This window comes from Rana temporaria, chromosome 9 (genome assembly GCF_905171775.1).
Source record: "Rana temporaria chromosome 9, aRanTem1.1, whole genome shotgun sequence".
Taxonomy (NCBI): domain Eukaryota; kingdom Metazoa; phylum Chordata; class Amphibia; order Anura; family Ranidae; genus Rana; species Rana temporaria.
The window spans coordinates 112,557,787-112,573,756 of record NC_053497.1 but is presented as its reverse complement, the minus strand read 5'-3'; the positions used below and the strand labels follow the sequence as shown (position 1 = coordinate 112,573,756).

The window sequence follows — 15,970 nt, the reverse complement described above, 5'->3', positions numbered from 1 at the left end:
AACCTCCACTTTAAGCTTTAGTAATAATACCTGGAAGCTGATTGGTTGCTCTGCAGAATTGTGACACATTTTTCCCTCTCTAGCTTTAGTAAATAAATCCCCAAATGTTAGAGGTGATTTATTCTTCCAAAGCAAATACACTTTTGCACACTGGTACTGACTAGTATTCCAATGTTTCTCTTCCCTCTCAGTTTCTCTCCATCAGTCAGCTAATGTAACTCCATTGCTGACGAAGAGGTGCAGGGGATGGTCACACAAGGATGCTGTGTAGGTGACCAACATCCTCCTTACCAACTGATGACGTCATTGGTTGTTAGAATGCCGGTGACTAGAAGGTCGTAATGATGCATAATGAAAACCTGTGGTTTGTGTAACTAAAAGGCAGGATTGATCCACCCACTGGCTTTAAAACACGTTTTGGGCAATTTTTAGGCACCCCTGAAGACACCTCAAGGCACCCTGGTTGAAAAAGGCTGGTGTAGAGAATGCAGAAAAACACAACCCTTATGAGTACATAATGAGCAAATAATGTACATGTACGTAAAGGATTACAAAGCCTACATAGAAACATTTTTTTTAAACAGTAGCACAAAATAATAACATATAATACATCAAGCTGATCTGGTTTACACAGTCAAAATAATTACTTCCCTTCAGAACTGGAAATGTATTGTAGAGACACAAAAACAGAATTTTACTGCACTGGGATGGACAATAAATATCAAATTTTGGCTACTATGTAACAAGTTGGTATGAATAGCTTTATTTTCATTCTGCATTCCAATATGTTCATTTATACCATGATAAGGACAAGACAACAGTAAAAATAACAGAGGCTCCAATCTTTCCCTACCCAGTCCAAAACTAAAAAAAAGCCTATTTGTTCCACAAAGTGAAAAAAGAAAAATTATATTTTGTGAAAACATAGACCGTTTGCAGAATTGTACTGTTGTAAATTCAGATTTTGTACAGCTCACTTCCAAATTTTAAATATGATCCATTTCATAGTATATAGCAAGTTCTCTGCTCCAAAATACTTCTCTCATCATAATCTGCATTTCAAGATAATAAAGCAATTCTCAGAATCCAAAAGGAACAATGCAGATCCTTAAACAATTCAGCATTGCAATCACTTCAGAAAAGTGGCACTTATTTGTCGCTATTCATTTCATTGAACCAAAAGCTTTTTAGCACAGGGTACATCTGTAGAAAATGTAATCTTTCCTTCTGTGCGTCCACCACTCCTTCTCAACGTGAACAAGGAAAACAACTCAGCGACCATATGCCTACAGGAACATTCCCTTCCACTGCTTAATACAATGGAAGAAATGTGGGCCATTCTGCAAATAGTTTGAAAATAATTCTGCATGTAACATGCAAATTAAGTGCGTACTGACTGGGTGCTGTGGGCCATAAGAATTTTTTTGTAAGCACACTTTTCTTACATAAGCCCCATGACTGTACATTAGCTGTTCTCCCATTGTAAAAAGGAGGGGAACATTTTGTGATTTTAGCAGATCTCTGTAATTTTAAAACAATGTGTTCTGTCATTATGTTACATTTGAGAACTAGCAAAACTAAATTCAATACACCGGGATGGTCTGTGTCAATAAATGCCTTTGACTCTGTTATTGTCTGGGTCAAAAGGAGACTTCAGGTGGGCTTTGGCAGCATAGGTCTCCCCCATCCTCTCTAGGGTGTACTCACCGCTGCGTACAAAATCCAGCGTTACCTGTGCAGAGAGAATATATATATTTAGTTTATGTACAGTCATGTATATCATCATGGAGATATAAAGCACATTTTGAGGTATGATTTTGTTATTATGATCATAATTTTTTTTTATAGCGGCAACAGTTTGCACAGCGCTTTACAACGTTAGGACAAACAGTACAGTTACAATACAATTCAATACTGGAGGAATCAGAGGGCCCTGCTCGTTAAAGCTTACAATCTTAAAGGAAGGGTCAAGTGATGCAAAAGGTAATAACTGCGGGGGAGGAGCTGATTGAGAAAATAAAAGAACAGTTGTAAGGCGAGGGCAGGATAGGCGTCTCTGAAGAGAAAGGTTTTCATGGATCGCCTAAAAGTGGATAGAGTAGGAGATAGTCTGACAGATTGGGGTAGGAAATTCCAAGGGATGGGAGAGGCTCAGGAGAAGTCATGGAGGTGAGCATGGGAGGAGATGACAAGGGAATTAGCAGGAGGTTTTGGGAGGAACAAAGGGAATGATTTGGTTGATATTTTGAGGCTAGGTTAGTGATGTAGCTGGGGGGCCAAGTTGTCGATGGCTTTCTAAGTTTTTGTTAGTATTTTGAATTTATTTTGTTGGGTTGCAGATGCTGAGAGGTTTGTAAGGTGGAGGAGTCTGGCAGCAGCATTTATGATAGACTGAATACTGGAGCGGCACCCTTCATACCGAATAAAGAGAGTGTTGCAGTAATCGAGGTGAGAGATAACCAGGGAGTGAATTAGGAGCTTTGTAGTGTAATTGGTTAGTAAGGGGTGTACTTTGGAGATGTTACAGAGGTTGAGGTGGCAAGCTTTGGAAAGTGATTGGATGTGGGCCTGAAAGGAGAGTTCAGAGTCCAGGATAACATCTAGCGCCCAGGCATGTTGTGATGGGCAGGGCCGGATTCCTGACAAGGCCACCGAGGTCAGGCCTCGGGGCGGCGCCGTGGCAACAGGGGGGTGAAAAAACCCTGTCGTCCCGGTCTCCTGACAAAAAAGGTCCCCCCAGTGCATAAGGACCACCTGTACTGCGCAGGCACAGCTCAGAGCCGCCGAAAATAGCCGAAGATGTAGAGCTGAAAGTCCGCTCTACACGGCGGCTGCGCAATGACTATGACACATGCCGCACGCTCCCGATGCTAGTGCTACTCTGCAAGAGGCGGGGGTGATTTTAGCAATAAAGTACACGTCTTAGGGGGAGTGTTAAAACAAATAGAGGGCGGATTTTGCAATGTTGATGGGCAGATTTGCACAAACTATTTAACTCACAAAAGAGGCGGTATTTTAAAATGATGGACAGAGATAAGGGCGAGTAGCTCAATGTTGATGGGCAAATTCAATACTTGTCACAGTTTATTCTTATTATGCTTATGACTTAACCCCATTGCAAAACCCGGCCTCCATTTGTTTTAACAGACGTGTATTTTATTGCTAAAATCACCCCCTCCCCTTGCAGAGTAGCACTAGCCTTGGGAGTGTGCGGCATGTGTCATAGTCATTGCGCAGGCGCCGTGTAGAGCTGACTCTCAGCTCTACATCTTCGGCTATTTTCAGCGGCTCCATTGAGATTTGCACTGAGCAAGCGCCATGCCTGCGCAGTACAGGGGGGTTCTTATCCGCCGGAGGACCTTCATCAGCAGAACACCGGCCGGTCTGTATTGAGAAAAGCATCCGCCCCTTGTCTCGTCACAAATGGCTACCCATCATAGTTTGCTCCGGAAGTGACATTCCACTAAAAAGTTTTGCACTGCGCATGCGCGACGCCGCCATATGTGTTGCCACACTTTTACGACAAAACAGCACACTAAAACCGTGATGGGTAGCCGAATTACTGCCATCTTGCTACACTCTGCACTCCTCCACCCTAAGGATACAGTGAGAAGGGGACAATCGGACATGTTTGTACACCCCCCGGAGTTTTACATTTTACACTTATTTATTACAGTAAACTGAGGTTCTATAGTGAAATACAGTACTTATAACTCCATCTGATTGTTTAAATGTTGAATTTTAAAAGCAACGGCAAGCCTGCTGATCTCACAGGTTTGCTAATCTGACAGAAATCCGCTGTATTTAAAATTCAACATGTAAACAGTCAGACGGACGGAGCCAGATGGAGTTCTAAGTACTGTATTTCACTATAGAATTTGGCGGGGGATTTTTAATGTAACTGAATTTTTTTATTTTTTTTTACCTATTTTCTATCACATGGCGGGGGGGGGGGGGGGCTCAGAAGCCCCTTATGTGATGGTGTGTGTGTGTGGGGGGGGCGGGGGCGGCGACATTGAAGGACACGACCTTAGGGCGGCAAAGGGAGTAAATCTGGGCCTGGGGACGGGTTGATGGTTGTGCCACTGATCTTGACAAATAAGTCAGGGGAAGGGGCACGTGAGGGAGGACATATCTTTAAATTAAATATTATGTTTTCTATACATTATATTTTATATTTAATAATAAAAAATAAATACAGTAAAGCCTTGGATTAAGAGCATAATTCGTTCCGGAAGCATGCTTGTAATCCAAAGCAAGCAAGCAAATTTTCCCATAAGAAATAATGGAAACTCAAATGATTCGTTCCACAACCATTTATTCATAAGTCCTTCAGTCTTTAGTCCATATAAAAAGATTATAGCAATGTGATAAGTTGAGTAACCATAAAATGTCCATCCACAAATGGAAGCCTCCACAAGGGGATTAGAAGCAAAATCCAGCAGGAGCTACAGAGTATAAAAGAGAAGAGAGGCACCTCTAAGTGTAGCAATATGGATACATTTAATGAATGTACAACATTTAGCAACTCACATGGTTGATGATCAAAAAGGAGGCACATCTAAGTATGCAGGCATCCGGGGTCAAGCTGTCCACATAGACTGTCCCCACACCACTGGCTCTCACCGCTGTCAGTCTGCAATCATAACAGGGAAGACTACCCTGCAGTAGAGCGATCTAAAAAAGTAAGGCTTGAACCGCTCGTGGAAGGGACGACATGAATGGTGGTGAGGAGGATGGTCTTTGTGGACAGTTTTACCCCGGATGCCTGCATACTTAGATGTGTCTGTTTCAATCATCAACCATGTGAGTTTCTAAATGTTGTACCTTCATTAACCACTAGGGGCCCGCGCTATACCAGAATGACGGCTACAGCACGGACCTACAATGCCGGAAGGACGTCAATAGACGTCCTCCCCTTTCCTTGTTTCCGAGCGCGCATCGGAGAACTTCTGTGCTGACCGTTTCCCTTGGACACAGCCAATCACAGATCACAGTAAATGGCCAATCACAGTGGCCATTTACTATGCGATCGACGTGGCCAATGAGAGATGATCTCAAATGTAAACATATGAGATCATCTCTCATTGCCGGCTCTCCCTCCTCACACAGAGACCGCGTGTGAGGAGGGAGAGTGATCTGTGAGTTAACTGTGCCCATACAGTGCCACATTGGTACCACAATGCCTATTAGGGATCTGTGCCAATCTGCCCACATGTGCCAATCTGTGGCCACCTATGCCAATCTGTGGCCACCTGTGCCATCAGTAATCAGTGTCCATCTGTGCACATCTTTGCAATCAGTGCCCACCTGTGCCACCTCAGTGCCCACCTGTGCCACCTCATCAGTGCCGCCTCAGTGCCCATCTGTGCCACCAATCAGTGCCCATCTGTTCTGCCTCATCAGTGCCCATCTGTTCCGCCTCATCAGTGCCCATCTGTTCCGCCTCATCAATGCATCTCTGTGCCACCTCATTAGTGCACATCTGTGCCGCCTCATTAGTGCACATCTGTGCCGCCTCATTAGTGCACATCTGTGCAATCAGTGCCTATCTGTGCCTCCTCAGTGCCCATCTGTGCCACCTTGTCAGTGCACATCTGTGTAATGAATCAGTGCACATCTGTGCTGCCTCATCAGTGCCCCTCTATGCCACCTCATCTGTGCTCATCATTGCCGCCTCATCAGTGCAGGCTTAGCACACACCTGTGTAGTCGCATCACCACCAGTAACCATGTCCAAAAGATGCCTTTCTGCCGAGGAGGCGTACCAAATACTTTGCACGGCTGACGAGAGCAACGGGGAGCTCCCTTTTTCGGATCCCGTTTCAAATTCTGAGTCGGACTTAGATGACCGACTCAGAGGAGGAAGATCTGCTCGCCAAACGAAGGCGTTCTGGTGAGGAGGCAGTACCATCCACCAGCATCGCAGTGCCATCCACCAGCACAGCAGTACCTCGGCAAGAAAGGCCAAGGACCCATGCCAGCCTTCCCTATGCCCTCCAGAACCCCTTGTGGTTTCCTCCTAATTCTGGAGAAGCCAACATTTCCCCTTTCACTGCCCAGCCAGGTGTCCAGGTGGACACAGAAAATCTTTCCCCAATTAATTTTTTGGATTTAGTTTTTACTGAGGACATGCTATCTAGAATTGTGGCCCAGCGCAACCTGTATGCACAACAATTTTTTTCAAATAATCCAACATCCTATTATGTCCGTCCCTTCGAGTGGAGAGACCTAACGGTGCAGGAGTTGAAGGTTTTTTTGGGCCTCACATTTTGTATGGGACTCAACAATAAAACACTTTGCGTTCCTATTGGTCAACCCGCCACATCTACCACATGCCAATCTTCTCCAAGGCAATGCCCAGAACCAGATACCTCATGATCATGAGGTTCCTCCATTTCAATGATAATACCCAATGCCCTCCCCGAAATTACGCAAATTATGACAGGCTTTTCAAAATTTGGCTCTTACTAAATTATTTTTCAGAGATATTCCCCCAGCTGTTTACCCCGGACCAACAAACATGTGTGGATGAGTCCCTTAAAATCAAGCAATTTATCCCCAGCAAAAGGGCGGCTATGGGGTGAAGGTATACAAACTATGTGACTGAGCCACAGGGCACCTGTATGCCTTCAGAGTGTACGAAGGGAAGGACACCCAGCTGCATCCCCCCCAATTGCCCAGACTACTTGGGATCAAGCAGGAAAGTTGTTTGGGACCTCATATACCCCCTACTGGAGAAAAGCTAGACAACTTCTACACATCTCTTCCCCTGTTTCACAACCTTCACCAGAAGAAGACGCCAGCATGTGGCACTATAAGAAAGAACCGGAATGGCTTTCCTCAAAGTCTTGTCAATAAGAAGTTAAGAAAAGGAGAATCGGCAAGTCTGCGAAACAAGGAGATTTTGACAGTGAAGTGGAGGGACAGAAGGGATGTCTACATGTTGTCTTCGATCCACAATAATACCTTTGTGGAAATCCCCAGGAATGGCCCCATCCAAAAGCCCACATGCATCCAGGAATACAATTTGTTCATGGGGGGAGTCGACTTCAATGACCAAATGCTCGAACCCTACCTTGCCACAAGACGGAAATACCATTGGTATAAAAAAGTTGCAATAATTTTTTTTCGATTGGCTATATACAACTCATATATCATTTACCGCAACTCCACCCAAAATCCCAAACGCTTCCTTAGCTACCAGGACGTTTTCACTTCCCTTATATTCTCGAACGGCCCACCAGAAAATATCCGATCAGATGTTCTTAGTCGACTCTCCAAACGCCACTTTCCCAATAAAATCTCTCCCAGACCAACAACGTCAAAAGAGATTTAAGGTGTGTACCAGTGGAGGAGTCAGAAAAGACACATCTTATTATTGTGCCCAAAGTCCTTCCCAACTAGGCCTCTGCATAGGTGACTGTTTTCTCCGTTACCATAGTTCACTAAATTATTAGTGAAATATGGTAAATGGTAAACGTAATCCTCAGTTCCTGCCTTCACACCCCTTATGCCACTGCCTGCTCTGTAACTGACCCTGGCTTGTTATTTGACCACGCTTCTGTCTGCCAATTCTGTACATACTTCTGCCTGATCTGGAACTGACCTTGGACTGTTTGACCATGTTTTTTTTTCCTGCCTCATGGACTGATCTTGTACCCTGCTACTGAACTAGTGGGATTCAACACAGGGGTCTCACATATGTGAGGGGCTCCAGAATTGTTTTTCTGGATGAAGAAAACTATTTGTTTTGTTTTCTCATCCTAGATTAGGGTCTGGAGACTCGGAGGCTTCAAAGAGATTTGGGTGGGAGAAGCCTCTACCCTCGTCCCCATTCTGTCCTAAACGAGGCCCTACTTCTGCCTGCTGCCTGTAGGACTTACTGTCATTATGTCTCTGCCTATCGCACTGAACACACCACATGTTCCTGCCTACTACCAGGACCAATACTTTTGGCACTGCTGACAATATCTCTGCCTGCAATGGCCCTGGACTTATGGACAGTATCCCTGCCTGCTGCCCGTATATATCAAGACAGCACTTGTATATCAAGACAAATATAAAAAAAAACAACTGTGTTTCAAAACACTCGTAAACCACGTTATTCGTAAACCAAGGTTTCACTGTATTATATTTTATGCACCAAAAGGTGACTGCCAGCCTCTTTTGAATGCATCCAAGCCATGCTCCCAATTCAGCTTGAGGCAATAAGGCACATTCTGTAGGGCCGCATTCCTGTCAATAGACCCACATACAACCTTTGTTGCCCAAAGTAGCATCCCTCTGCTGGCATCACCTCTGTTCCCAGAATAATTTCTTATTTTATGAGTTAAACATGTATGAGACGGGACTTGGTCTGTGTCTGCTCTGCACAGTGGAGTGGACAAGACCTGTAATCCGCTTGTTCATTGGAGATCAGCGGAGTGATCCCCCGTTGATCAAACATAATCCGTTCCATGGAGGCTCCAATGTAAAAGGAGCCTAATGCCGCGTAGATGTTCGGACATTCCAACAACAAAACCGTGAATTTTTTTCTGATGGATGTTGGCTAAAACTTGTCTTGCATACACACGGTCGCACAAATGTTGACGGAAATTCTGATCGCCAAGAACGCGGTCATGTACAACACGTACGATGGGACTATTAACTGCTTCAGCCCCGGACCATTTTGGTGTTCAAAGACCAGGCCACCTTTTGCGTTCCGGCACTGCGTCGCTTTAACTGACAATTGCGCGGTTGTGCGACGTGGCTCCCAACAAACTTTACGCATTTTTTTTTCCACAAATAGAGCTTTCTTTTGGCATCATTTGATCACCTCTGCGATTTTAATTTTTTGCGCTATAAACAAAAAAGAGCATAAATAAAATAAAAAAAAAACAATATTTTTTAACTTTTTGCTATAATAAATGTCCCCCAAAAATATATAAAAAAACGTTTTTTTTTCTCCACAGGTTAAGCCTATACATATTCTTCTACATATTTTTGGTAAAAAAAAAAAAAATCGCAATAAGCGGTTATGGATTGGTTTGCGCAAAAGTTATAGCATCTACAAAATAGGGGACTGTTTTATGGCATTTTTATTAATAATTTGTTTTTATTAGTTATGGCGGCAATCAGCGATTTTTATCGAGACTGCGACATTATGGCGGACGCATCAGATACTTCTGACACCATTTTGGGACCATTGTAATTTTTACAGCGATCAGTGCTATAAAAATGCACCGATTACTGTAAAAATTACACTGGCAGTGAAGGGGTTAACCACTAGGTGGCGCTGCAGGTGTTAGGTGTTCCCTAGGAAGTGATTTTTACTGTTAGGGGCGTGGCTACACGTGACACGTCACTGATGACCGTTCCCGATCACGGGGAACGGTCATCAGTGACAGTGTCACTAGGCAGAATAGGTGAATGCCTTGTTAACAAAGGCATTCCCCTGTTCTGCTCTTGCCGACCGCAATCGCGGGACTCACGGGAACATCGAGTTTCCGGGACCCGCGCCCGCACTCGCGAGGCACACGGCGGGTGCACGCTCCTGCTGGGCGGCAGATTCAAAGGGACGTACATGTATGTCAATCTGCCTGCCCGTGCCATTCTGTCGACGTAAACAGTCGTGCGGCGGTCAGAAAGCGATTAAAGGGAAGTTCAATACCAGTCGTGTTAGGAGAAGTTTGGTGAGAGACGATTCGCGCTTTTCAGCCTCGTGCTTTTCAGTCCGTTACAGCGTGACAAATGTGCCATCAAAATTGCCAACGCTAGTTTTACCAGACCGAGCGCTTCTGTCTCGTACTTGATTCAGACCATGAATTGGGGCCCCTATGATGTCTTTGCAGAGTGCACAGAGGACACGGGAGGCTGTATTCCCAATCTAGCCAGCAGTGAGGGGGTGGGGCCGGGAGCTCCACTGACGCGCTGACCCCCGCCCCATGTAGCCTGTATGCTCGGAACAGAGTGGCTGTAGTTGGAGCAGTGATCGGAGTGGGCACGTTAATGGAGCCCCTGCCATGTCCCCTCTATACTGGCTGTGGAATACAGAGGTCTGTGGGCTTCACTGACGCACCCACTCCGATCACTGCTGTAACTTCAGCCACTCTGTTCCGAGCATACAGGCTACATGGGGTGGGGTCAGCGTGTCAGTGGAGCTCCCGGTCCCGCCCCCTCTCTGCTGGCTAGTGCGTGAATACAGCCTCCAGTGTCCTCTGTGCACTCTGCAAAGCCATCATCGGGGCCCCAATTCACGGGTAATCTCATGCAGTATGTCCGCAGTCTCTGGTGATCTCGTGCAGTATGTCCGCAGTCTCTGGTAATCTTGTGCAGTATGTCCGCAGTCTCTGGTAATCTTGTGCAGTATGTCCGCAGTCTCTGTTAATCTCATGCAGTATGTCTGCACTCTCTGACCCTCTCCTGTAGTATATGTATTAATGTGCCGCTTTACTTGCTTAATTTTTTGGGATTGCTCCACTGCTCAGTGAGTGGTAATGATGTGCTTTAACCTATAGCAACCAATCAGTGAGCGCTAATAATGTGCAGTAACCTCTAGCAACCAATCGGCAAGCAGAAATTATTTGTTGTAACCTCTAGCAACCAGCCAGTGAGCTGGCAAACAATTGCAATCGCTGCGTGATCTGCTGCAGTAAATGGAGGGGGGGCCCCAAGAAAATGTTTGCCCAGGGCCCAAGCAGCAGCACAAGAAATTAATCTATCACCTGCTGCGCCGCCGCTGAGGTCGTTAGTAGTAAAGCGCTGCTAATTTTAGCGGCGCTTTACCACTGTTATAGTGGCACTTTTCGGCCGCTAGCAGGACGCTTTTAGCCCCTGCTAGTGGCTGAGGAAAGGGTTAAAAGCGCCCGCAAAGCACCACTGCCGAAGCACTTTGCAGGTGCATCGGCAGCGATGCCAATTGATTTCAATGACGGAAGGACTGGACTCTGGGTAATGTTGGCAGTCGGGCTGGGGGGAGGGGGGCCCAGGCCTAAAGCTGTGCAAGTCTGAAAGCAGGACTCTGATTAGTGAAACCAAGTATGTTATACACATAGGTGTGCGCACAACTTGTGCCAGGGCAAACCCCAATCACCCTGTGTGGCACAGATTCCCCCTGTTTAGACTCCTGATATTTCACCACCGCTGGGAAGACACCAAAACTGTAAGTAATAAAATCATATAACTTTTTTTTTTACAGGAATTTCGGGGGCAACATTAGGGGTGCGCGGTATACGCGGGAGCGCGTTATACTGCAATAAATACGGTAAATACCCCTCTCTAGCATGCACAGCGAGGAAACCTCCTCCTGATAGGCTGCTGGAAAGAAATATCCAAATCCTTGACTCTCCTGCTGCCACCTGTCGGCCTGGGGTGTCATCACACCCCAGAAACTACAGCATGAACCCACAGCACAGCCAAAGCTGAGACAGAGGCTCAAATTTGAACTGATCAACATGGTCAGAGTCACTTAACTCTCTGACCTCCTCTAAATTTACACTAGCACCGGTCCTGAAAAGTAACCAAGAGCTACACAAATAAAAACTGACACCATCCACTGCTTTACTGACATCGTCAGTATATAAACACATGCACACACATATGTGTTTGAGCTTTGGGGTGCACACCCTAATGCTATAGGCTGTGCACACCTATGGTTATGCAAGCGATATTTCAAGTTGTTTTAAAATCTCTATCAAAGCAGTGACTGATCCTTCTCCCTTCAATGACAAAAAGGTTTGCAGAGCATTCACACATGTGCCACTATCATTTATTGAGTGTTGGCATTCTTTTGCTCAAGTGATGCAATGAAGAATGGGTCTATGTCTTTTTTGTACAAATGGAGGAGGACTGAAAAAAAACGAATTCAAAAAATAAATAAAACCATTAAAATGTGCATTATATTTGCATGCTGTGTGAGTGCAGCATGTTATGTGAAAAATGGGGGGAAACGATTTTATATATTTTTCTTTTGGCTATCCACTTATTTATTTGTCTACAGTAAATAAAAAAAATTCCCAGAGCACTATGCAATAGCTAAACAGACAGTACTTCAGTGGCTGTGGGTCTTGATGCTTATTTTGTCTGAGAATGGATTCACATGGTTCTGTTTGCACACAGCGCTCATGGTAACAGACATGTAGGCATGAATGGGTCCATATAGTTTCCCTTTATCTTTCACGCTAAACTGTAGCAAAAGCATCTTCATTTAAGTTCAAAGAATTTGCGGTATCAAAGCAAATAGTTTTTTTCCCCTTTTATTGGTTGAACTAGATGAACTTCTGTCTTTTTTCAACCATACTAATTATGAAAAAAAACACATATAGCCGGATTCAGAAAGACTTACGCCGACGTATCTACAGATACGCCGCGTAAGTGTAAATATGCGCCGTCGTATCTATGCGCCGTACCCACAGAACTAGATACGCCTGAAAATAGGCATCTTCCGACCGACGTAACTTTCCTACGCCGGCGTATCGTGGGCGCATATTTACGCTGGACGCATATGGCGCTCCCATTGATTTCCTATTCAAATATGCAAATGAAGGAGATACGGCGGTTCATGAATGTACGTGCGCCCGAAGCAGGCTACGCGTGGTGCGCGCAAGTCGTACGTCCAGCCTAAAGTTAGTCCATCAAAAAGCTGGTTTATCTCAGCACCAGACGTGCACACGTCAGCTGGAGAGCAGCTACAGCAGCACCGTTACAGACGAGTTGAGCAACCACACTTGCAGGACAACACATCTGTCTGCCAACATGCCAGGGGCAGCCATGGTCATAGCACTACTAATGTGTCCACAGGCACGTAGGAGGGCACGGGAGAGCATATACCACACGCGCATGAACGTCTTTGGCATGGGTGAATCGGAGGTGTATCGCATCTTCAGATTCAGCCCTGCTGCCATCCTGGAATTAGCCACAGCCCTGCATGATGACATCACCAGCAAGACACAACGCTCACAAGCAGTGGAGCCACTAGTCAAGGTACTGGCAACACTGCATTTCCTTGCAAGTGGATCTTTTCAGCATAAAAGTGGAGTAGTGGCTGGGATGTCACAATCCACCCTGAGCAGATGTGTGCACCAGGTTGTCCCAGTAATCCTCACACGCATGTCCCACCACATCATCAGACCCACCCATGAGCACCTGTGGCAGAAAGCAATGCAGGATTTCTACAGGATTGCCGGATTCCCATGCACCGTGGGGGCCATTGATTGCACACATGTGGCACTACGCCCCCCCCCCGTGCCACAGAGCACATATACCGCAATTGGAAGTATTGGCATTCCATCAACGTACAGGTGATAGCCGATGCCCAATGCCTCATATGGCACGTTCGTGCCAAACACCCAGGGTCCAGCCACGACAGCTACATATACTGTCAAAGCAACATCCCAACGGAATTCGAACAGAACGTGTACAGGGACAGCTGGCTGGTTGGTGAGTGACATGGGAGTCAGGCATGACTGTCCGACCCCATGATGCAGACATCACGAGGGGCACATGCACGACTAACATCCTCCTGTCTTTTCCCTTCCAGGTGACTCTGCATATGCACTTGGGCCCCATCTCCTGACTCCATACCGGAATCCCCAAACCAGAGGAGAGAGAAAATACAATGCTTCACACATACGTACCCGTGCAGCGGTGGAACGCACATTTGGCCTCCTGAAGTCCCGTTTCCGATGCCTGGATAAGTCCGGGGGGACCCTGTTGTATTTCCCAAACTTTGCGTGCCAGATTATCGGTGCATGTTGCATGCTACACAACTACGCACACGGACAATGCACACCACTGTGGTCCCTAGCTCACACACACCACATCCACCTCACATTGGATTAGTCCAAGTCCACCATGCAGGACTTGGGAGCAGCAACGCCGCACCAAGGCCCCAATAGTGTCGCTGTCCATTCATAACACATTCACACGGTCGTGGGGATAACTTCTCCCCGACGACCCAGGGTGACACACCTTGCTGGCAGGTATGTCACCCCCACATTCACACACCAGTCACACCAAAATAAATAAGCTCATGACCTGAGCACATAAATAAAATAAAAAAACTCACGACCTGAGCACATCAAAAACATAAAAAGCTCATACTGTGAGCACAACACAGTATGAGCACAGGCTGCCTGCCCTCTAATGCCACAGCAATGCGGCTGAGGAACAGCTGCCTCTGCCTCCCCTCCTCCTAGATGGCAGCCGCGTTGGCCTGTACCGCCACAGTCAGGATCCTAACCTCTGCCACAAGGTTTCTGTGGTGGCCTGCAGCTCCCCAAGGCAGGTGACCACTGCAGCGCAATTGCCACTGACATCCTGCAGGCCATCTGTAATCTGTGCCAAGGAGGCCAGGCTGTCTGCCACCCGGTGCAGGTTCCCGGCTATTTCCCCAATATGGCGGGTCTGCCGGGCCTGGTCCCTTGCAATTTGGTCCTGCAGGGAATCCGGAACACCCCTGGTCTTCCGCGTCGCCTTCCTGGGGGCAGAAGATGCATTGGACCGTGAGTATGGGGAGGCCCTTGAGGGGCTTCCCCTGCTGGGGGCTGAGCCTGAGGGTCTTGCCCTGCTGGGGGGGAGGTCTGAGAGGGCCCAGGCAAAACAGCGGACTCCTTTAAATAGAGGCAACCCTGATCAAGGGTCACCGTCTCCTCAACCACCTCGAGAGGAGAGGTGTGGCCACTCCCCTCCACCGCTGGATCTTGGTTTCCCAGGGGGTCAGGCTGAGGATGTTCCGGGGATGATGTCGTGGGATTGCCACCGGCAGCAGATGGCCCCGCTCCCTCCAGCACATCTGTGGATGACACAAAGCATTCACATGTTGGTGGACCCACACACTTGTCACATATTCCCTTCCACCCCCCTCACATGCTACACACCGAATGGGGGATTTAAAGCACTTACCTGTCCTTGAGGCCTGATCAAGGGAATGAAAGCCCTCCAGGCCCTCCAACTGCTCCCTCTCCAGACACCGTGCAATCACCTCCTCCTCCGAGGGTCAAGCTCAAATCACATGGTGGTCCATCCCCCGTGCCCCTCTGGTGCTTCCTGATGGTGGCCAACTTCTCCCGGACATGGCGCCTCAGGTCATTAATTTTTTTTATTAATGTCCTTGTATGTCCGGGACTCATTGCCAAGGGCACTGACATCACTGTCGATGGTCTCCAGGATGACCTGTTTCCTGGCCCGGCTGGTATGGCGACTCTGGGCACCATGGAGGAAGACGTCAAACCTCTCTATGGCAGAGATGAGGACTGCCTTCTCCTCTGGAGAGAAGTTCTTCTTCTTCCTGTCCTTCTCTGAATCCACAGCAGTCATCGCACAGCAAAAGTACCTTGCTTCAGGGGGGAAAAAAGCAGGATGTACTTTTGCGTCGGACGGGTGCATGTCTGGGCGTATTCATGCGCCCGGCGTAAGTCGGTGGGCCGGCGTATCCCAGGAAGTTGCGCCGGTGTAGTTGTGAGCATGCGCACAGGGGAGCGATCATACGTCCACGTCACTGCGCATGCTCCGTTGATGATACACCGGGCGTAAGCCACTGCTCCTCGCTCAGGCCATCATTAGCATAAGGTCACACCCACTTCCACTTACGCCAGCTTACGCCTTCAAATTTACGTTACGCCGGTGCAACGTTGGGAGCAAGTGCTTTGTGAATACTGTACTTGCCTCTCTATGTTACGTTGGCGTAGCGCATATGAGCTGCGCTACGCCGGCACAAGGATGCGCCTATCTACCTGAATCTGGCTAATAGTTACTTTGAGAGCATGGGTTAGTAATATATGTAAATAATATTATTTGCAGCAAGCACATAACATATGCGTACAGTATACAGTATATGAAAAAAGACTATGGCTTGGATTCACAAAGCACTTATGCCGACGTATCTCGAGATACGCCGTGTAAGTGTAAATATGCGCCGTGCCCACAAACTGAGATACGCCTAAAAATAGGGGGCCATATTCTCGTAGATCGGCGCATATTTAGTCAGGCGT

The 15,970-nt window shown here is 47.0% G+C and overlaps 1 protein-coding gene across 3 annotated transcripts in view; it reads right to left on the bottom strand.

The window, feature by feature from the left end:
- Positions 1-740: 740 nt before the first annotated feature.
- SARDH (sarcosine dehydrogenase) overlaps positions 741-15,970 on the bottom strand; it is a 185,320-nt gene continuing 170,090 nt past the window's right edge. For all 3 annotated transcript variants that reach the window (XM_040324151.1, XM_040324152.1, XM_040324153.1), the window contains exon 21: positions 741-1,732. In XM_040324151.1, coding sequence (XP_040180085.1) covers positions 1,607-1,732 — 126 coding nt within the window. In that variant the 3' untranslated portion in view covers positions 741-1,606. The remainder of the gene's footprint in view (positions 1,733-15,970) is intronic.